The sequence below is a fragment of the Chaetodon trifascialis genome, chromosome 1, assembly GCF_039877785.1.
Source record: "Chaetodon trifascialis isolate fChaTrf1 chromosome 1, fChaTrf1.hap1, whole genome shotgun sequence".
Lineage (NCBI taxonomy): Eukaryota > Metazoa > Chordata > Actinopteri > Chaetodontiformes > Chaetodontidae > Chaetodon > Chaetodon trifascialis.
The window spans coordinates 34,204,746-34,227,403 of record NC_092056.1 but is presented as its reverse complement, the minus strand read 5'-3'; the positions used below and the strand labels follow the sequence as shown (position 1 = coordinate 34,227,403).

The window sequence follows — 22,658 nt, the reverse complement described above, 5'->3', positions numbered from 1 at the left end:
GTAGAGACAGAAGACAATGACATAAAAGCTCTTTCAGTAGAAACACTTCAGCTTTGAGATAATGATCAGTTTGTATCTCACACGTTAGAATAACAGCTGTATCCTGCTGACTTTGCAAACCTTATATTTTCATCCAAATACTGGAGGCTTTTTTTAGGTACTAAAGCAGTTTTGTAACTGCTGAGTACATTGCAGCAGACGAAAAGATGAATTACAATGTTTCTTTGCAGTGGCTGTGACTTTTAATGGCCTACAACAGATCCAGTGCAGTGCAATATGACTACAAACCTCTCACAATTTTTCAAAACTCATTCAATCACTGATCTTCTGTCTCTAATTTCACCAGTAGAAAACACCTTTTTTTGTGTTCCATTGCTCTCCAGATGTATTTCACATGCCACAGTAGCCCAGCCTGAGGTCTTACTTAATGACACATGTGAGGTAATAGCCCATTAAATGGAAAATATGGAGTGATGCAAACCTCTGACGTGATTTGCAGCAGGTTTAAGGCAAAGGCAAATTTATTTGTATAGCACAATTCATACACTAGGCAATTCGAAGTGCTTTACAGAAGCATAGAAATACATTAAAATCATACATTTCAAAGAAAGAAAGAAAGAAAGAAAGAATAATGTTTTCAAACCCTGATTTAAATGAGCTGACAGTTGGTGCAGACCTCAGGTGTGCAGGGAGAATGTTCCACAGGTGAGGAGCATAGTAACTGAAAGCTGCTTCATTTTGTTTGGTTCTCATTCTGGGAACACACAATAGACCTGTCCCTGATGACCTGAGGGGTCTGGATACTTCATATGGAGTTAATAAATCCAGAATATATTTTGGTCCTAGACCATTTAATGCTTTACCAACAGTAAGATGTTAAACTCTATTCTTTGACTCACAGGAAGCCAATGTAGTGATCTGAGGACTGGTGTGATATGGTCCATTTTTCTGGTGTTTGCAAGGACTCATGCAGCAGCATTTTGAATCAGCTGTAGTTGCCTAATTGATTTTTTGTTTAGGCCAGTAAAGACTCCATTGCAATAGTCCAGCCTACTGAAAATGAATGCATGAACAAGTTTTTCCATGTCTTCTTTGGACAGACATCCCTTGATTCTGGTTATATTTTTCAGGTGGTAGTAGGCTGATTTGGTAATGAGCGTAGTAGTGAGTTTAGTAAATATTCCCGTCAGTCTAATCACAGTTGTATAGTGAAGTTACAGCGTGGAGCTTCATTCTCCAAATGATCAAGCACAGGCATTTGCTGAGAGCACATTAACCAATCAACATCCAAGTTTCATTTTGTTACACAGATTGTGTGTAATGTATAATGTGCTGTAAAATATCTGTTATTGAAGTGGCGGGCTTCGTGTGTTCTCTAATGCAGCACACAAGCTGGACAAGTGTAATTTGTGGTGTCGGATTGGACTATCCATGCATGTAAAAAATAGTTTATTACTGACTCAAATAATGAGGCTACAATGGTGAGATTACGGTAAGACTCTGAGCCTTTGTGTGTTACAGATAAACATTATGCTGACAGCAAAAACTGTAAAACCCCTTGAAATCAGCAGTGCATTCTCAAGGTTTTCCCTGGTTCAGTGAGCCATCCCTGATTATGTGTGTTAATATCTGTACATGTGTGCGTCCCAGTGTGCTCCCCAACACCACTATGCAGAACATCACCTCGAACTTCAGCATGGAGTGTGGCACCTATGAACAGCTGGGCTACTGGCCAAATAACTTTGATGACTTTGCTGTAAGTAACAAGACGAGCCGGACAGAACTGTCTTTGATCATTTACAGTGAAGAGGTCAAATCTGGGTTTGAAATACATATTTTTAATAGAAATACATTTTATTTTATTCTTTATGTCCCTACTTTATGCCCCCCCAGGCATCTATCATTTTGCTGTATGATGTCATGGTAGTCAACAACTGGCAGGCCTTCATGGATGCATACAGCAGATACACCACAGAGTAAGAAAAAATACATTCTACATGCACAGCAGGTATTGGTGTTGGTGATGGTGATGGTGATGGTGATGAAGATGTTTTATTGTTTTCCAGGTGGGCCAAGATCTACTTTGTGTGTTGGTGGCTCACCTCGTCTGTCATGTGGGTCAACTTGTTTGTGGCACTAATCTTAGAGGTTAGTACTCAGACAACACAGGCAGATACATTTATTCATAACATGGCTACAAAAAAGGCTTAAAACAGAAGTATATTAGACTGCAAGTAACCATAGAAACAGATGATGAGACTGACTACAAACAAACTTAAAGAATCAGTGTGTAGGACTTCCATCCATCCATTATCTATACCGCCTATCCCTTTTGGGGTTGCGGGGGGGCTGGAGCCTATCCCAGCTACAATGGGCGAGAGGCGGGGTACACCCTGAACCGGTCGCCAGCCGATTGCAGGGCCACATGCAAGGACAAACAAACATTCACACTCACACTCACACTCACACCTACGGACAATTTAGAGTCATCAATTAACCTAATGAGCATGTTTTTGGTCTGTGGGAGGAAGCCGGAGTACCCGGAGAGAACCCACGCATGCACGGGAAGAACATGCAAACTTCACACAGAAAGGCCCCGCCTGACCCGGGGATCAAACCGGCAACCTTCTTGCTGTGAGGCACACGCACTACCTGCTGCGCCACTGTGCAGCTGTGTAGGACTTAGTTGTGGATATTATATTCCACTTAACTACTAAATTCTGCAGATAGCTCCTCCCAAATCTTATACACTGGTCCCTCAAAATAAAGAAATTTTAAACACGGCCTCTGCTATGGTAAGTCCAAGTGATATGGTGCAATCTGTTGGGAGAAAATCGAGACACACTGCTTAATATCATGGTGGTCTTCACAAAATTAAAAACTATTAACACATTGATAAACCACACTGACACTAAAAAATGTCTTTGTTTTGAAATCCCATCTTTGACATTAATGGATATATTAGCTTTTCTTTCTTCCTAACTTTCGTATCTTGACTAACATGAGTTTTTGGTGTGAAGCTGCCATGTGTGCATCTTTGATCTGAGTTTCATCATTTTCATGCCAAGAGCTAACAAGAATCCATTGGTTCCCCAGAGTTGTTTTTGTGTGTGTGTGTGTGTGTGTGTGTGTGTGTGTGTGTGTGTGTGTGTGTGTGTGTGTGTGTGTGTGTGTGTGTCCTCTGACACAGGCTGTGTGAAAAAAAAGGCTCATATTGGCAGTTTAAAACACCAAAGGCAGCTCCGAATAATCAAAAACATGAAACTGATGCACAGGTAACAAGTTAGATGATACATCCGGTGATGCTTTTCATATCATCAAATCCCAAACCGACAGTGAATGTATCCTACCAACTAGTACTGTGTGTTTATCAAAGCTGACATCTCTTATTCCTCTGTGCCATCGAGCTCTAGTGTTATCCAAAAACTGCTAAAAACATATCAGTGAGCCGCACTGTTGTACCGGGTGACATGTTCCTTCATTGGCAGGAACACACACACACACACTGTAGTTTATTTTGGCTCCCACATACACTGTCCTGCGTCCGGGAATACTCCAAATGTATATTGATCAGCCACTGAAAATAGTCCCCAATGTTTGCTAAAATAATTACTGTGCTCAGCTGTTTTAAGACATTACTGGCATCTTCAGTGCCACAGACAGGGTGGGGAATTTGAGAGGCATTGTTAGGTTTTGTGGCTTGCTGAAGAAAAATCTAAAATAATCGCAGCCTTATCTTTTTTATGTTAAACATGCTAAAAACACAAATGCTCTGTGTTCCTTGTTTTCTAACAGAACTTCATCTATAAGTGGGACCGCAGTCACAGCTGCTCTGTAACAGATGTTGAGAGGATCAGATATGAAACCTCTGTTCAGCTCATGTTCAAGTAGGTTTACACTTGCAGTTCTGTTCTGTCATATAACACCACTAGTTATAGCTCTCAAGCTATAACTACTTGAAATCATTCCTCTTTTCTCTGTGACATGACTCTCCTTCTCTGCAGAGCACAGATCCAGGAGCCCACAGAAGAGGAATTACTTTGTCAGTTACACCAACACCCTCACTTACACCTACAATGGTCAGGCACACATACACAGAGCACCAGCACTTACCTGCAGTAACAAGTCCAGACTGTGACTAAATGACTGTGTGATAGAAGCACTGAGAGGTCAAAATAACAGCATTCTGCTACTGGTTTATTTTAATTTATATCATTGTAATGTCCGATTACGTCTACTGAAACCAGTAGGAGGCACATGGTTAGAGGCTCTCATGGTTAGAGGCTCTCTGGAGGCAGACGTCATGTCATTGGTTGAATTGAACATGAGTGGGTGGAGCTAAAGATTCAGTTGCGTGTTGAGTGCTATTCCATACTGAAATACTATACAGTATCTATTGTTTACAGGAAATGAATCAAACTGTGACAACAAAAAGCTTCTCCAAAATCAAATTTGGAAACTGCACATGGAGAACGCAAATCTCCAAATGTACACTCCCTATAGACAGAGAGAGAGAGAGAGAGAGAGAGAAAGAGAGAGAGAGAGAGAGGGACAGAGGGGGAAAAAAAAAAAAAAAAGATGTTGGGACGAGCCTCCAGAGCAGTCTTTCTCATTTACTGGTTAAACTGCTAAGCTAAATTCAAGAGGTTTCATTCTTTACCACTTTGGGTTTTGCATTGCAATTATTCCATCACAAAAATCCAAGTATACTGCCTCATCACACTCTGGTATGTTAATAAAAATGTATGAGAACTGGTGTATTTGATTTTGCTTGTTTACAAAGAATTAGCAGGTTTAATCTTTCATTGGATTAGGTCATTCCAGTTGTCCTTTTTGCACATGACAGATCATCCTTGATGGGTTACTGTCTTTTCTCCTCCTCACTACATGAGAACAGCAGGGAGTCAGATAATAATAATGCCATAGAAGAAGAGCGTTCGATAGTGACAGTAGCAAATAACTACACATATATAAGGACAGCAGCAGTCCTCTCTTCCCTTGTCGCTGTCACCTTCCTTGGAGCACAGCTGCTGCTGTAGTTACACTGGAGACTGTGGTGGTCTGAGAGTACAAAGCTATGCTGACATTGAAGGGAGAAAAACAAGCCCCTTGATCTGTGCAGGATTCTTGGGGACATGGGGAGTCTTTGGGAGACAAGCCATTAGCAAAAAGCAATTCTGAATATACTCAGCATTAGTTTCTAACAATTTTCATATTTCAGAATTTGTCCTGATCTGGTCCCTACAAATGAGAAGGGACATCTGGGCAGGACCGTCACCACATATGCAGTAATAGAGGAGGCATACACATAAGCAGTTTTTTTTTTGTTTGTTTTGTTTTGTTTTGTTTTGCAATAATATGAGGACACTTGAATTGATAAAAGTTGAACTTTTTCATTTTGCCACCACAGCAAGGAAAACTATCTGACTGGTATGAGTACCCAGAATTATACACCCCTTCACCAGCAGTGGCAAACATACAATATCAATTAAAAAACGGCTATGGTAGGAGTAACATCAGGTTGTGGTTGTGATTATCTGCTCTTGGCCGGTAAGCAGTTATTGATTTTAGTTAGCTAAATCTGTTATGTTAAGTGTATCATATTACTACCATTCCCCCCACTTGAAGCTACCATTTTTCTATTAAACAACATGATAATAATTATGATTAGAGTGGGTGAACAGCATCAACATGTAGCATATTGTACAGGTCCAAAATACAGGTTAATAGAATTGAAAATACAGAACACAAACATTGGCAGGCAGCAGATGCGATTGTAGCATCCTGCCTTCTTAAACTAACTATGGATTAAAAAAATATTTTACAGTGAATGGCTGCTTGGCTCTGTGGCCTATCATCAACAGGGATGATGTATGATGATGATTGAGGATCACACCCATCTGTTGTTCTGTTTTATCAGTTACATATGACAGAAGTGTGTAGCTCATTTTGTAACATGTATCAGTGGACAAACCGCTTAAGCAAGAATGTGGTAAATGTGTCAAAGCTGGCTAGTTATCCTACATTTGTTTTGGGACTTTTGCTCTATGCATGTTGACTGTGAGGGAGTTTCTGACAGTGTTTGTTGAGTGTGTTCCCCACACTGCAAGGAAAAAGATCTGCCAGGAAGCAGGGAAATGATCGTGTACTTGGGCAGTGGTGTTCATAATGTAGGTCAGGCCTCCTGCAGGGTGGAGAGTTACTGCAGGAGCCACTTGTTGAGAAGTTGAATGAGGAAACAAACAAGTTTTTTCATGTTAGCTCGTCAAAAGCCAAAGTCAAGAAAATACTGAAATTTAACTTGGTCTCAAGTAAAATGTTTATATTTTGTGAGCCTTGTGGTTTTTATGTCCCAAACAGTTTGTTTTTTGTTTGAGTTTAACTTTCTTTTTGTGCAACAGTGATTCTGTATGATGTCTGTATGAGAGGTAATATCTGCAAATTTTGTGGGGATGTGCATGGCAGCTGCAGTACAACTTGACTACACAATGAAAAAAAATAAATGTAATTGTTTTTTTCTTTTTGTACTTAAAAAAAGAGTGATGAATTGGACATGGGTGTGATGTGTGGTGTCGACTGTAGGGGGCAACATTCCGAAAAACACTGAAGCGCTCCAGAAGAAGAAGGGACAGGAAGTGAGTCTGCGTGTTATTCGAAACACATGTTGAGCTGTTGTCAGTCTTCCTGGAGTGAGAGATGTTTGTAATGTAGTCTCATTATCTTCTGGAAGTCCGCAAGACGTGAACATGGACGGTGAGTTTAATTTTGGGAGGTGAAGTTACGATTTAAAGGACAACTTCATGAGTTTTTGATGCTAGTTTCATGACAGACCTCCGACATTAGTTAGCCTCACGACAAACCTTTAAAATAAAGCGAGCCTTGATTAAAATCAAACGACATGTCCCTCTGTCTCCTAGTTTGGTAACCGTTTCTAAAACTGTTAGAATGTCCCGCACGGCTGATGGACAAAGGTCTGGCTGTCTGATCCGCAGCACACACCCGATGTGTCTGCGCACATTGTAGTGGACATTGCCCCTCAGAGCTACAATAGTCCAGTAGTCAGGACCTCGCCGACGTAAGTGCGAAGAATGAATCTGGTTCCCGGTGTTGTGTTGAAACGTGTTCCCTGGAATCAGATTTGTGTCAAAATAATCAAACAAAACTTTTTCAGTATCAAACAAAAATAAAAATTTGAGAGAATAAAACTCACTGAAGCAAAAAAAAAAAAGTCATCTCAAAAGTAAAACTTGTAACTTGCAAACAAATTATTTGTGCAATTGAGTAAACTATAGGTCTTTTACTTTTGTCATATCCTCTGTTTCTTTCTCACTGTTTAGATTTTTGCTTGATTATTTTGACACAAATCTGATTACATAGTGTCCAGCCATCAGTTTGTCTGCCCCAACCTCAACCTGCACCCAACATTATTCCCAACCCCAACCACTCGGTAGGTTGCACAATAGAAAACACAATTGGAACAGGAGTGGAACATCATTAGACGGGGGACAGACTTCAGCCTATCAGCAGTACCGATCAGGCATGGTCAGGCCTGCCTTGAAGGTCTATTCGCCTCTTGTGTTTTACTTTGTCAGTTCGTTGTTGTTGTTGTTGTTGTTGTTGTCGTTGTGTTTTTCATGTGATATCCTCCTGAGAACCAAGGGAAAAAAGCATCTTTCAATTAAATTTTTTTGTGATTTCCTGCCTCTTTGGAGCTAAAACAACAACTCACAATTTAGAATTTTATAAAAAAAATATTTTTATTTTAGATTTTACAGCATGTCCACTGTAGTGCACTAACAGAACGATTTTACCATAACACAACTAAATCATAATAGGCTGGCAAGAAAACAAGAATGTCAGTCCATTTTTTAAATGAAACTGAACATGTAGTCTGTATCTTTTGTTGAACTACTGAACAAAATTGACATTATTGCTATTATTTTTCCTAACAGAAAGTTTAACTGAACTCTGACTCCAATTTTATGACTCCTGACATGTTCATAAACAAGAAAATATATGATTACCATAGTTAAAAAACAATAATTTAATATTTGACTTATCTTTTCTCTTTTGCTGGCATTTGCGTCTTCACTTTGTCTCAGCATGAAAACAAAGTTCTCCTCATCCCGCCCAAACATATGAGCTATCATTGGAAAGGCCAGGATGTCCTCTACTGAGCACACCAGGACTTAGTAGGGTAGCTCAATAGACCAAAACCAAATGTCCACTACAGAGGACATAAATGAATAGGCTGGGCCTCTGGAGGATATAAGACATAACAGGAGCACAGTAAGCAGTCAGCACCATGGCTGACCATCTCGGCTTTGAACCTGAAGTGTACATTGACAGTGACGGTTCATACATGACATGTCTGAGGAGCCAATTCTGGTAACTTGCAGGATGGTGCTAACTACAGAATTGATTCTATAACTGTGTTATTCCCAGCAACAAATCTTTTCTAGCTCTGGTCATCGTGACAGTGAACACGGATGAAGATGTAGAGCTGCATCGAAGCCATTTGAACACACGATGGGAATTTTTTATGATAGAAAAACTTGTCAAATACAGCCACTTCGTCACTCGCCTTGGCACAGTGGACTTTCAGCTGTAAACCCACAGCATTATTGGATGCTAAGAGCAAGGTGATGAGGTGAAGAGAAAGAAAGTCCCCTGATTATTTCACCGCATTAACCACATGTTTTTGGCTTTCTGGCAGGAAGGCTTTGCGTGTTGCTGAGAATGTGTTGGAGGCCAAAACGAATCATTGACGTGGCCTCAGTGAGTCCATCAGGTTTTGTGTAATACTTGTTTTGTTTGTTCTTTCAACAGAAGCACTTGTTCAAGCCGCAATTCCTCATGATCTGGTGGAGGTTCTTGGTGTTAAGGTAAGCAGATGCTTCACAGTGGACATACACTATCTGGCCAAAAAAAAAGGTCGCCACCAAAAAAAGGGTCACACACTAATATTTTGTTGGACTGCCTCTACCTTTGATCACAGCACGCATTCGCTGTGGCATTGTTTCGATAAGCTTCTGCAATGTCACAAGATTTATTTCCGTCCAGCGTTGCATTAATTTTTCACCAAGATCTTGTATTGATAATGGGAGAGTTGGACCACTGCGCAAAGCCATCTCCAGTCCATCCCAAAGATTCTTAATGGGGTTAAGGTCTGGACTCTGTGGTGGCCAATCTGCTTCCTGAATGCTCCCTGAACCACTCTTTCACAAAGTGAGCCCGATGAATCCTGGCATTGTCATCTTGGATTATGCTTGTGCCATCATTAGGGGTGGGTATTGCCAAAGACCTCACAATATGATACGCATCACAATACTTGAGTCACGATACGATATGATATTGCGATATCCAAAATTTGCTATATATTGCGATATTCTACATAGTTCACTGAAAAATGTAAAAGGCATTATGCATCTTAAAATCCGAGTTGTATGTACATCAGATGATAGTGATAATTCATGGGACAAACTGAGTCAAAACAATGTAATTCAAACTATCCATGCCATATTTGCATGAACAACATGAGCTGAACTAATATGTCGGGGTGGTGTCGTGCTAAATGAGTTCGCAAGTTTGTTGTGTTACCCGAATATCTAATGGGAGCGAAACAGTGTTTGCAAAGAGCGTACTCTTTGTCCAGCTCATTGTGTGTTTCTCCTTTCCTTTGGAATCCAAAGTACCTCCAAACATCTGCCCTAAAGTTCGAGGGCGTCTCTAGTTTAACGTTACCAGCCATGCTTGCTTGTTTTTTTCTGGCTCCACTTCCTCACTTCAACCGCCAGGGGAAAAAAGAGAAGAAGAGTGCCTGGCAGTGAGGTAGTGGTACAGCGACACCCCGCGGAAGTCGTACTGGACTTCCAACCCGTCTGAAATATGATTTATTAATTGAAAGAAAATATCGATATTCAAAATTTGAATATTCAAAATTTGAATATCGATATTGAATCAGAAGACAGAGTATTGCGATATATTGCCATATCGATATTTTTGCCCACCCCTAGCCATCAGGGAAGAAAAAATCCATTGATGGAATAACCCGGTCATTCAGTATATTCAGGTAGTCAGCTGACCTCACCTCAAACAGACTAACATCTTTTCCACGACCCGGATGTGTCTTTGGACATGTTTGCTTAAATGAGAAGCTACACATTGCATCAGTTTGGGTTAAATAACTTGTTGCCAGCTGAAAGATAATTGCTCATGCAGTAATTATCCAATGGGAGGCTCTTACCTATTTGCTTGGTTAAATTCAGGTCAGGTTTTTTTTTTTTTTGTTCAGGCAGTGTATGTGTTCTGTAACTATGAACTGTTAAATCCATGTAATCGCTCATAGGTTTTCCAGTCTTGTTGTGCAAAAGATTTTCCTGCAGAAAAGAAAGTCCCATAAGATCTGGAACTAAAACAATTAATCAGTGAATTGATTAGTCAACAGCAAATTAATCTTTAACTATTGTTATTACTGTTAATCAATTAATTGATTTTTCAAACAATAATGCTTTGAAGTGTTAATGATTATATACATTGGCTTTGGGTTTTGGAGTGTTGGTTGGATACAGCACATTCATAACAACCATAACAGGCATTTTTTCACTATTGTCTGATATTGTATAGACAAAACAGTTAATAGATTAATGAATCTAATTAAATCTAATAAAGTGTTAGTCGGAGCCCTGATGATCTTTGTGTGAAATTTGTGTCTATTTTTTAGAGCATATCCAATATTGGCCAGTAAGTAGCACGGATAACTGAACTATTAGTAGTTTGTTATTGTTTTTTTTTTATCTATTTGTTGATTTAACTGAGCCAATAAGGATTGCTATTGTTACATAGGGAGAAGTAATGAAATGTCTAGTTGAAGCTAATATACAGCCCCTATAGCTTGTTAGGATTTCAAATTCAGGTTAAAGGTTCAGTGTGTAGGAGTTAGTGGCATCTAGCGGTGAGGTTGCAGAATGCATCCAACTGAATACGCCTCTGCTGACTGTCCCCTTCCAAGCATGTAGGATATTCTACGGTGGCTACAAAACTTGATGCAGTTTGCTAATTTCAATGTTGATGTTCGATTGTACAGTACAGTTAACTATAAAATATCCTTTCTTTACTACTCAAAGTTTAGGGATTATTGCCAAGAAGGAGAATCAGCTAATGTATTGCTATCATTTTTTTCATTCAGAATTATTAAGATAAGATAAGATAAGATAAGATAAGATAAGATAAGATAAGATAAGGTAAGATAAGATAAGGTAAGATATACCTTTATTAGTCCCACAGTGGGGAAATCTCAGGTATTACAGCAACAAAAAGTGGATAGCAAACATAGAGGGCATCAGTAAAAGTACATTAAATATCAAACCAAACAATATAAACAAGGAATAATGAAATATGAACAAACAATACTGATATTGCACAATGATATGTTGATTGATATGACTGTACACTGATACGAATATGAACCATCAGTACTGATATTTCACATTGAATGATAGTACTCCTGACTGGAGTATTGATAGTGAATAGGTTGATATATATTGCACATGGGAATTGATATATTGCACCTTAAGTTGAAATACACCTGAGCAAATATTTTCACAGTATGAATGAACACAGTTAATGTGTATTATAGTGCAGTCATATTGAAAGTCTTGTGAGTGTGGGGTCTACTGGGAGCACTGCTGGTTGTAGAGTCTGACTGCTGCAGGAATGGAAGGACCTGCGATAGCGTTCCTTCACACACTTTGGGTGAAGCAGTCTGTCGCTGAAGGAGCTCTCCAGTGCTGTTAAAGTGTCCTGCGGGGGGTGGGAGTCGTTCTCAATCATGGATGACAGCTTAGCCATCATCCTCTTCTCTCCTACCACCTCCACTGAGTCGAGGGGGCATCCCAGGACAGAGCTGGCCTTCTTGATCAGTTTGTCAAGTCTCTTCCTGTCAGCTGTTGAGATGCTGCTCCCCCAGCAGACCACTCCATAAAAGATGGCTGATGCCACCACAGTGTCATAAAAGTTCTTCAGGAGTGCCCCCTGCACTCCAAACGACCTCAGTCTCCTGAGCAGATAAAGTCTGCTCTGGCCTTTCTTGTAAAGTGCAGTTGTGTTGTGAGTCCAGTCCAGTTTATTGTTCAGGTGAACACCCAGGTACTTATAAGATGTCAGCATCTCAATGTCCGTGTCCCTGGATGTTCACATGTGTCAGGGGGCAGAGTGTTCGTCTACGAAATCCACCACCAGGTCTTTGGTTTTCCCTGCGCTGATCTGGAGGCAGTTCCACTGGCTCCAGACCACGAAGTCCTGCATCAGTTCTTTATATTATTATAATTGTCACTATTTTGACCTCAAAACTCACTTGTGACAAGTGGTTTATTTCAAAAGTCTGACCAAATTGTACAGACTGGACTTCTTGTGTTACAGAAAAAAACATTTCACATAATCTCTGTAAATGTTCTTGGTGTTATTCCCTCATTTACAATCTCAGATCAATTCAAAAGCGGAGGCCTTCACCCAGGCGTTCTTGAAGAACAGCCTTCAGCATAACACACGACATGATGTGAAGACTGTGTTGAGTTACAAAGCTGTGATACTTGGCTACACCAGGCCTAAGGAGGACAAGTTGAAAAGGAACAGCAAGAAAGCCAAAGGACTGAGCGCTCAGCAGAAGAGGACAATGAAGATCTTCCAGATCAAGCCTGAGCACCAGAGGTTGGTCAGGAATCTGAAACCCCATAAGGGGAAAAACCTTTGACGTACAACCCTGATTCCAAGAAAGTTGGGACGCTTTGTAAAATGTACATAAAAACAAAATGCAATAATGTGCAATCTGTGCTTACCAACAATGGTTTCACAAAGTGTCCCTGAGCCCATGTAGTAATCTCCTTTGTACAATCGTGTGTTTCACAAACCTGGTGAACCTCGTTCCTTTTGTGATCGACTGAGCCTTTCCAGGATGCCCCTTTCATATCCAATCAGGATCCTCTCACCTATTACTAATGAACCTGTTTACCTGTGGAATTTTCCAAACAGGTGTTTTTGGAGCATTCCACAACCTCTTTAGTTGCTCCTGTCCCAACTTGTTTGAAATGTGTTGCTCGCATTTACAAAAATCAATGAAATTGATGAGGTAAAAGATGTAATATATTTTCTTTGTACTGTTTCAATTGAATCTATGTCTAAGAGGATTAGCAATCACAATTATTTATATTTTATACAGTGCCCCAACTTTTTTGCAACTGGGATTGTACATGACTGCAGCAGAATATTCTGTCAAAATTGATTGTAATATATTTTCCATTTACCCAGTTTTTTTCTAGTCTTTTCTCTCCCCCTGCATCACTGTCTTTATCTTTATCATTGTAGATACAAACTTTTCTTGCCTCTGCATGAGCTCTGGAGACAATACATTACTGACCTGTGCAGTGGATTGAAGCCATCAAGGTGAATCTGTCTTGGGTCATACAGTTGTGATCGTTAATTGCTCATTTGAGGCAATTTCAGTCCTAATAACTTTTACTGAATGTGGAGTCTCTTTTGTCATGTTGTGTCTTTACAGCAGTCCACAATTTGTGCAGCAGAAGCTTCTGAAAGCAGACTTCCATGGTGCCATCATCACAGGTGGATTTTTTTTTCTAGCAAATATCACAATGACTTTAATCATTAACTAGAGTTTGAAGTTTAATACACATACTGATTTGCTGTAAAGACGCTTGGTTTAGCCTCAACACAGCTACATGTCTCAAGTTCAGTTTTTGCCCCAGTCCATAACAGTCTTGTGAAAGAGTAGAGCATTCAGCAATTATTTAGATTAGAGGTCTGAACAAATGAAATACATTGTTTTAGATTCCAAGTGACTTACCCTTCCTGAGGAAATCATTATCAGATGTCCATCAAGAAGCAATGCCCATAAATCCACTTGGAAAACAGAAGAAAAAGATGCTTCAGAGCTTACCTGAGAATCATCGTGTTTTAAAGTTTTCCACAGTTTCTCAGTAATCCAGTAATAGTTTTCTGTACATCCATGGTTACGCTGGATCTGCTAGCTACTGTAGTTCTAAAACTTAGCACATGATTAACCTTTAAATAAGACATAGAATAGTTAAAGATATAAACAGTGTTGTACCAGTTCAAAGCGCATTGTGTGACATATATGCATTATACACCTTTACACCAGTGTCATGGTGTGTGTGAACAGAATTCATAGTAGACAGTTGAAAGAAACTGGAGGATGACATTCAATAAAGGTCTCTAGCATGATTTGCTCCTGTGATGTTGTAGTCACAGGGTTTTTGTCTTAGACCAGTAGTACACCAGGACTACAGCAATGAACACCATACATGACCATTACAAAATAATTTCTTTCCAAGTTTTTCATTCATTCAGCCTTTGTATCATTTAAGAGATAACTGTTTCATAGTGGTATTGGATTATTATTCATTATTATTATTATTGTTCCCTTTTTTTGTAATTTTTTGGTTTTTGCTAGTCTTGTATAATAATCCACTTTAATCAATACACTACTACTTTAATCCATCACAACCAAATGTTTTGACTGATTAATATGACCTTAGATCATGTCCAGTGAATTACAGAAAATATCTTCTTGTCAATTATGAGATATAAACTGCTTTTTTTTTGTATGCACAATATCATCAATATGCAGGTGAGTGGTGGAGGGGTGGTGGAGATAAGAGGTGGGGACTATGTTTGATTAAATGAAATCATTTTAATGCATGAAGATTTTTTTCATGGAAAAAGTTGTGAACTTTGTAATTTTGATTAACAGAAATGAGTTTGTAGGGGTTTAATTGATGCCAGGAATAGGTCTTTAACAAGTGGCGACAGCTACCTAGCAAAACTAGCAAAACTTGCTACACCCTGCTGGTTAACTGAAATATGAGAAATATGAAATATATTGCAATTTTACTGAATTCCTTTGAAATGGGATGCTGGAAAATTATCTGTACATGTGATGAAAGAGTACACTGCTGAATGCAATGCATAGTTACAGTTCAGTTAAATGGGCATACTTTTAACCTAAGCATTCCAGAAGATTTATAATTCTGATTCTCAAAAAGCTTTGACACTGACATTGTTTTCCTCCCACATAAGTTCACGATTGAAAAATAACATTTTAGATGTAGATCTACATATAGAAGTGTGTGTGTGTGTGTGTGTGTGTGTGTGTGTGTGTGTGTGTGTGTGTGTGTGTGTGTGTGTGTGTGTGTGTACACATGACCATATTAACTTACATATATGTGTTTTCTCTCTCTCAGTGGTCCGGTCTAAATGCCCATCATATGTGGGGTCTACGGGTATTCTGGTTCAAGAGTTCAAACATGTCTTCAAAATCATCACCAAAGAAGACAAACTAAAAGGTTAGACAGATGGGTGTGTCTAACTTACTGAAATTCACCTTTACCTGGTCATAGATTAACAGAATGGGTTACCATTCTCTGAAACTGAAATGGTTCTGTAATTCCAAACTAACAGTATTGGTTATTGATCTTGAATTTTTTTGACATTTGTAACAATATTGATTCAATTCAATTCAATTTTATTTGTATAGCGCCAGATCACAACAGAAGTTGTCTCAGGACACTTTCCATATAGAGCTGGTACAGACCAAGCTCTTTAGAACATAGACCATAGTTTACCCTTTTCATAGATGTCCTCAGATGTAGCTGATAACACTCAAAATAACTGCATTTCATTTAGGTGAGCTAGTTCCAGGGTCCTGATATTGTGCATGCTGACTCGTCAAGGTTCGCACCTGTTTCTGTCATGCGTCTCCACAGTGTCCAGCTGACCACTTGTGTTCAGATTTCCTTACTGCCTACATCACTTCTGCTAGAAGGTCTAAGGTCCCCCACACAGTTATAATGTGTTACCATGTTTGTTTTACAGCTAGCTAAGAAAACAAAAATGTTTAAAGAACTGATAGACATATACAGGGTATTCCAACTGTTGAGATTGACAGGACAAGTCATTTGCAACTTACAAATGAGGGCAGGACAAAAGGAAAAAAACTTGTTTACACTGCAAAAGGTATGTAGTCACATGCATCCCAGACCACCTCTGCAATTGGTTTGAATGATCAGATCATAATGTGTCGTGGTGGTCGTTTACATTTGTATTTAGTGTTGTCCACTTGTGATCCGATCACCCAAGACACATGTTAATAGCGGGTGTAAACAGAGTCTCAGTGACATGGCCTGCTGGGACACTGTTGTTGGAATTGAGCCATCCTCAACAAAATTTGTCCACCTTTGCTGTTCCTGCTATGACCAGTCAAAATATTTGCTGTGAAAAAGGTCTTTTAATGCATTGATTTACCAGTTTGATTATTAATATATAAAGATATCTGAAAAATATAATGAAATTCTCGTCTTGGACATTGTCTCTCTAAGAACTAGTTTAAAGGCAGAGTTAATGATTCATACGTTGTCGAAATTGTCACCAGTAACACATTTGACCACATTTGTTCCTCTGCTTTTTCTACCCTCCACTTGTGTGACAGTGATCCCTAAGCGGAACAGTGTGTTTGCAGTGGAGATCAATGGCTTCATCTCACACATCTATGGAAGCAAGTTTGAGCAGCGAGCCAGTGAGCGCTCTGCCAAGAAGTTTAAACTGAGAGGAACCATTGACTTGTGATGGCATTGAGTGTCACTGCAGGATGCGGTGTGCCTCATGAGAGAGACATTACATACTTGAACATCCACTGCCCTCTATATTCACCCAAAAGGTACTGCAGCAACAATATTGTAGCAGTGTGAAGCAGATGCATTATGGATATTTATTGTATATGATACCATAAAAATCACCATTTGAAATATCATACATTAGCTTTTGGTAGTTTTTTTTTACCTGATTGCATATGGGCCACGCTCACTCATAGGTGTCACTTTTTTTTTTAAAGTTATTGAAGGATGTGGGTTTTTGTTAGGCAGGTAGATTCTAACTTAGACACTATGGAGTTGCATTATGGAAAGTGCAGCATCCAGTGTTTTGTTAAGCTAAAAGTCAGGATGTCTTCGCCTCTGCTGCTGTAATCTTGATCATATGTTTTCTATAATCGGCATTGTCTTTCAAGTCTTGCAACTTTTTTAAAGTGTAATATCAAATTGCTTGGATCACCAACCAATGTAGAAATACCGAGACAAGATTTAGCTGCAGGTGCGTATTGTTTAACAGGGCCTGGTTAAAAATCTGCAGTGTCTGAGATTTCCCACTCAGGCTATCTGATAACTGCTGTTTGCCAGAAAAAGTCGGCATCAACTCTGTTGTCATATTTTTAGTTTTCAATTAGATGTTTGTGGATTGACATTGTGCTTTTTGGTGAGTTTAAACTGGACTTTGCAGAGGATTTTGCACACCAGAATCACTTATGAAATTGAATGAATTAAAGTTTTTATTTATTTGATTAAACTACAGTTGTTGTTTTTTTAATGGAAAAAGATTAATATTCCTCAAAGAAAATCATCACAAAATGTATCATTTTCATAGCAATACCAAAACTTTATCTCATCAACTCTTAAGTTTCAAACAATGCCCTTCCCTGAGGTTCAGTACCTGTTATTATTGTGTCCTGTAATGGAGATTAAACTGTTGCTTGCTGCATTGGAAATACGTTTAAGGAAACAATGTTGACGTGTTGAATACTTCTTTACCCTACTATATTTAATGTATATAGTACAGTAGAGGACAGAGCAAGCAAATACATGTCTGTCTGCTCCCTTTCTTTCTTAGTCATTAGGAAACATTCAGGACTTTCTTTTTCCTGTTTGTAACAGAAAATGCAAAACTTGGTGGGCTGTAAGAGGTTTCTGACTCAATACAAATACAATACTCTGTGTCAGTACTTTCTTGAATACCTGGGAATTTTTACTTACCTGAGTGATGTTTTTTTTCCTCCCGCATTTCCGCTCCCCAGCATGCCTTTTATGATTCACTTGGTAAGAAAAGTTAACTAACTGCTATAGGTGGAAATCTGGATTTTGTCCTTGACAGACCCAAGCACTTGGCGTCTGCAGTTTGTTTTTTCTTTGAAGACAGCTATTTCTTTATAGTTAGAATTGTGTATCTGTCACATCACGTGAAGCCAAAAATATATGCATGCTCTGTGGTAGCTCTGTCTGCACATACTGTACAGCCCTCAGTAAGTAACTCATTCACATTTAGGATGGATTTCAGAAAGACCCTTTGCAAAGCCAGGATTAACTATCCTGGTTTAATTTGTATCCTGAAGGATGCACACTCACTGGCTCTCAGTGAGTTAAGTAACAACTGTCTGGGTTAAAATGGCTCAGCTGTTGCTTTGCTAAAATGTCTCATTAGCATAAGCTTTGTTGTGTCATTCTGTTCAGTGCCAACTAATGCACTGACCAAGCTATAGGTCTTTTTCACAGCAGTCATTTTCATATGTTACAGTAGGAGAAGCAGAGGTGTAAATAATCAAATGAATATGGCTGAATTTCATTTAGCAGCTTCAGCTTCAAGGCAGGGGAAAACTTCCTTTTAACAGGAAGGTAGGCCATGGCAGGAGACGTAGCTGTAATCCACAATCCAGATTCAGCCACTGTCCATGGGAACCTGCGAGACGACAAAGCACAAAGACTCCTGGGAAGAAGCTAAGTTAGTAACATGCTATGGTAGGACATGAAAGCGTGCAGACCTTTGGAGGTCCCCCAACAGTCAAACCCGATAGCAGCAAAGCTAGGGGCTGGTCCAGGACAAGCCTGAGCCAGCCCGAACTAAAAGCTTAATCAAAAAGGAAAGTTTTAAGCCTACTCTTAAATGTAGAGACAGTGTCTGCCTCCTGGACAAAGACTGGAAGATGGTTCCACAGGAGAGGAGCTCTGACTCCTGTTCTGCTTTTGGAGACTTTAGGAACCATAAGTAGACCTGCATTCTGGGAACGCAGTGTTCGAGTGGGGTAATAAGGGACTATGAGTTCTTTAAGATAAGAAGGTGCCTGGCCATTTATGGCTTTGTAAGTAAGGAGGAGAATTTTAAACTCTATTCTAAACTTAAGGGAGCCAGTGCAGAGTGGCTAATATCGGAGAAATATGATCTCTGTTCCTTGCTTTTGTCAGAACACGTGCTGCAGCATTCCGGAGCAACTGGAGAATATTCAGCAATGAATTTGGGCAGCCTGATAGTACAGAATTGCAGTAATCCAGCCTGGAAGTTATGAATGCATGGACTAGTTTTTCCGCGTTGTTTTGAGACAGGATGCGCCTGATTTTTGCAATATTATGTAGGTGAAAAAAGGCAGTCCTTGAAGTTTGTTTTACATGGGAGTGAAAGGACATGTCCTGATCAAAGATAACTCCCAGATTCTTTACAGTGGTGCTGGAGGCCAGCGCAATGCCATCCATAACTGCTATGTCATCAGAAAGTGGGTTTCTAAGATGTTTAGGGCCTACTACTATAACTTCAGTTTTGTCCGAGTTTAGCATCAGAAAATTGCAGGTCATCCAGGTCTTTATGTCATGAAGACATGCTTGTAGTCTAGTTAACTGATTGGTTTCTTTTAGCTTTGTTGATAAATGTAGCTGGGTGTCATCTGCATAGCAATGAAAATTTATGGAGTGTTTCCTGATTAATGTGTACAAACGGAGAGCAATCTGAAAAGTAGGATTTAAACCAGCTTAGCGCAGTTCCCTTAATGCCAATGAAGTGTTCCAGTCTGCAATAGGATACCATGGTCAATGGTGTCAAATGCAGCACTAAGATCTAATAAGATTAGCACGGAGACAAGTCCTTCATCTGATGCAAGATGAGCCTCCGTTGTCCTGTTTGTATGTTTATTACACCACAAATCTTATATCAGGGAACATCTTGACACCATGTATGCATGGACACAGTCAAATATGAAACTGAATAGTGTATGTAACATGATGTGTGTGTGTGTGTGTGTGTGTGTGTGTGTGTGTGTGTGTGTGTGTGTGTGTGTGTGTGTGTGGCAGCTGTAGCACAATTACTAATCCTTGGGCTAATGGCTGCAACATCTATGCTTCGGGGGAATACTTGAGTTTACCTAATGGAAACAATGCAGAGGGTGAGAACGGAGAGGAATTTAGCCCGAGAAAGCTAGGATCTTGATTGATTTTCTAAAGTGGTAGTGAGTATTTAGCTTTGAGCTAACTCACAGAATGTCCTGCACATTTCAAGTCTAGCATTAGCATACCCATGCAAGCACACTGCTCCATATTGGTTTTGGAGCTGTGAATATTCTCATTCATCCAGGTCATTGTAAGCTTCAGGGCATTCAATCGATCGCAACAGGACTTTGTCAGTTTGACTTGGAAGACATTTCGCCTCTCATCCGAGCAGGCTTCATCAGTTCATGCGCACCGGACTAGATAGAACAGCTCTAGTCCATTAGGTTCAAGTATTTATCCTCTGAGTGAGGCCAACCCCCAAAACCAAGGATGGTATCACTCGATTGTGAGGCAAATGATCCCCCATTAAGGCGGGGTAGGGTGCGACCCTTGGGTGTCAACGACAGTCGTCTGCCTCGTTAGTGTCCCATTCTTGTCATTGGGAGGCTCCTTGAGCCATGTGTGAATGGCTTTGTTGTTTATTTTCAGAGGCTAAGTTTTTGAATCTCTTTGGAAGAGATGACAGGACAGCATTGGTTTGAAGGGTCGCACCCTACCCCGCCTTAATGGGGGATCGAGACAAACTGACAAAGTCCAGTTGCGATCGATTGAATGCCCTGAAGCTTTTGGAGCAGTGGAAGCAGACAAGACAGCTTATTGTTTAATTAGCAATTGAACTTAACATTTTTTGCCTGCCCATCTATTTGACTGACAGCTTTATTGATCCCTGAGAAGCACTGACTGAATGTAGTTGGTTCAATGGAAAAAAAAAAGCTTTGATGGAGTAAACTACTTTTGCCATGTTGCTGTAGCTTAGCTTGCTACATTTCTCTGAGGGTAGCTTCAGTGTAGTGAAGCTTCATTTAATGTGGTAACTGGTAGCTTAGCTGACTATACTTTCCAAGTAGCTTGCTCAACACTGCCCATTGAGTGGGTAACTGGTATATCTGTGAAGGCGCCGTCAATGCTGAAGGTACATACACGGTTTAGAACAATAGCTGCTACCCAGATGATAACTATTTCAGGGACTTTGACTTTGAGCATTAAATATCTTGTCTTTGTACTGTATTTAGTTGAATATAGGTTGAAAAGGATTTGCAATCATTATTCACTTTTTTTTTAAATATTGGGGATATACATTATATATTACTGCTATATTTCAACACGTGCAGTAATTTATGTTTTATGTCTCAGATTTTCATTTTCTAATTTCTCATTGTTTTCATACTTTTATTGTGGTCATTGTGGGAGGGAGCCTGAGAACAAGAATTTCATTGCCAACAACTGCTTCCAGTAATTGTTGTGCAATTGATAAATAAACAACTTGACTTAGTGAATCACATATATTAACACCATTAGGCTGGTGGCAAAACATTGTGTGTGCCCTGCAGTCAAGTACATTTATCATTGGAAGCATTCCTTTTTCCCTGTGTTTGTGTAGGTTTCCCCCACCATCACCATCAAGTTAGGGTATTTCTCCCGTCAGTGCCCCTGACCAAGGCACTGGCTTGGACCTGCATTTGATACCCTGGGTGCCACTCATTGGCTACACACAACTCCGAATATTTGGGATAGGTTAAATGCAGAGAATGAATCATCTTCTCCATAGGAATTACTAAACTTATTGTAACAATGAATATTTTTTATTTATTTTTATTTTTGTCATACCACTGAAACCCAATGTGAGACACATAATACAATATATAAATAAAGACCTCTGGCAGCTGACGTTAATGTTCCAGAAAACACAAATTTGCTGCAAACCACATTATTCTTAAAAGACAGTAAAAGCAATGTTGAAAAATGTCAGGAACTCACAGAAGCAGAATAGAAACACTAGAGAACACCTATGCAGCACATTTCTTAGTACCCTAAGTGTATTTCAGTGTATTTCCCATTAGCCTCAGCTTTAGTCTGTGTTTAGTGCTAATTAGCAAATGTTGCTAACTGTTAAGCATGGTAACATTTTAAACCAAGATGATGAACATAGTGAATAAATCAGCATGTTAACATTGTCACTGTAAGTGCATTTTTTGAGATAACATGCTGACATTAATATATAGTATTAAGTATTATAAAGAGTAACCACAGGGGTATAATTGCTCTTGAGAAATACTAGGTCTATGTAAATGCACATATACAGTTTATAAAAGTACTGTTGCCAATATGGATAAAAAAAATTGTGTTATTGCACAGTTGAGAGAAATATACAACTTAGAAATTGCACCAAATGAAATGGATAATGCAGGCATATATTAGCATCGATAACAGTAGTCCCCTATTGTCTCATGCAGGGGGTGGGATGGGTTGTCCGTGATCGATGTCAGCCTGGCTAACATGCTCCTCTCACCCACCTCCTTGATGGCGTCCAGAGGGGACAGAGGGCCATCCAGGACAGAGCCAGCTCTCTGGACCAGTCTTTTCCTGTCCCTCTCAGAACTTCCGAAAACTGCAGATGCCACCTCAATGTCATAAAATGTTTTTCACAGTGTCCTACATACTTCAAAGGACCTCAGTCTTCTTAGCAGGTGCAGTTGACTTTGGCTCCTC

The 22,658-nt window shown here is 39.6% G+C and overlaps 2 protein-coding genes across 3 annotated transcripts in view; both read left to right on the top strand.

Annotated features, from left to right (window-relative positions):
• The window catches only part of tpcn2 (two pore segment channel 2), a 55,114-nt gene extending 50,862 nt beyond the window's left edge, over window positions 1-4,252 (top strand). The window contains exons 21-25 of the mRNA XM_070963825.1: window positions 1,651-1,756; window positions 1,894-1,976; window positions 2,067-2,148; window positions 3,796-3,887; window positions 4,005-4,252. Coding sequence (XP_070819926.1) covers window positions 1,651-1,756; window positions 1,894-1,976; window positions 2,067-2,148; window positions 3,796-3,887; window positions 4,005-4,122 — 481 coding nt within the window. The 3' untranslated portion in view covers window positions 4,123-4,252. The remainder of the gene's footprint in view (window positions 1-1,650; window positions 1,757-1,893; window positions 1,977-2,066; window positions 2,149-3,795; window positions 3,888-4,004) is intronic.
• Window positions 4,253-6,605: 2,353 nt separating this feature from the next.
• Window positions 6,606-18,500, top strand: pop4 (POP4 homolog, ribonuclease P/MRP subunit). Of its 2 annotated transcripts, none has more exons than XM_070965231.1 (7): window positions 6,606-6,753; window positions 8,830-8,885; window positions 12,485-12,708; window positions 13,363-13,440; window positions 13,556-13,617; window positions 15,276-15,377; window positions 16,520-18,500. In XM_070965231.1, the coding sequence occupies exons 1-7, from the start codon at window positions 6,747-6,749 to the stop codon at window positions 16,654-16,656; spliced, it is 666 nt and encodes a 221-aa protein (XP_070821332.1). In that variant the 5' UTR covers window positions 6,606-6,746; the 3' UTR covers window positions 16,657-18,500. The 2 variants fall into 2 exon arrangements, with proteins under 2 accessions (XP_070821332.1, XP_070821413.1); XM_070965312.1 differs by having other exon boundaries at window positions 6,607-6,753; window positions 13,559-13,617.
• Window positions 18,501-22,658: the final 4,158 nt, after the last annotated feature.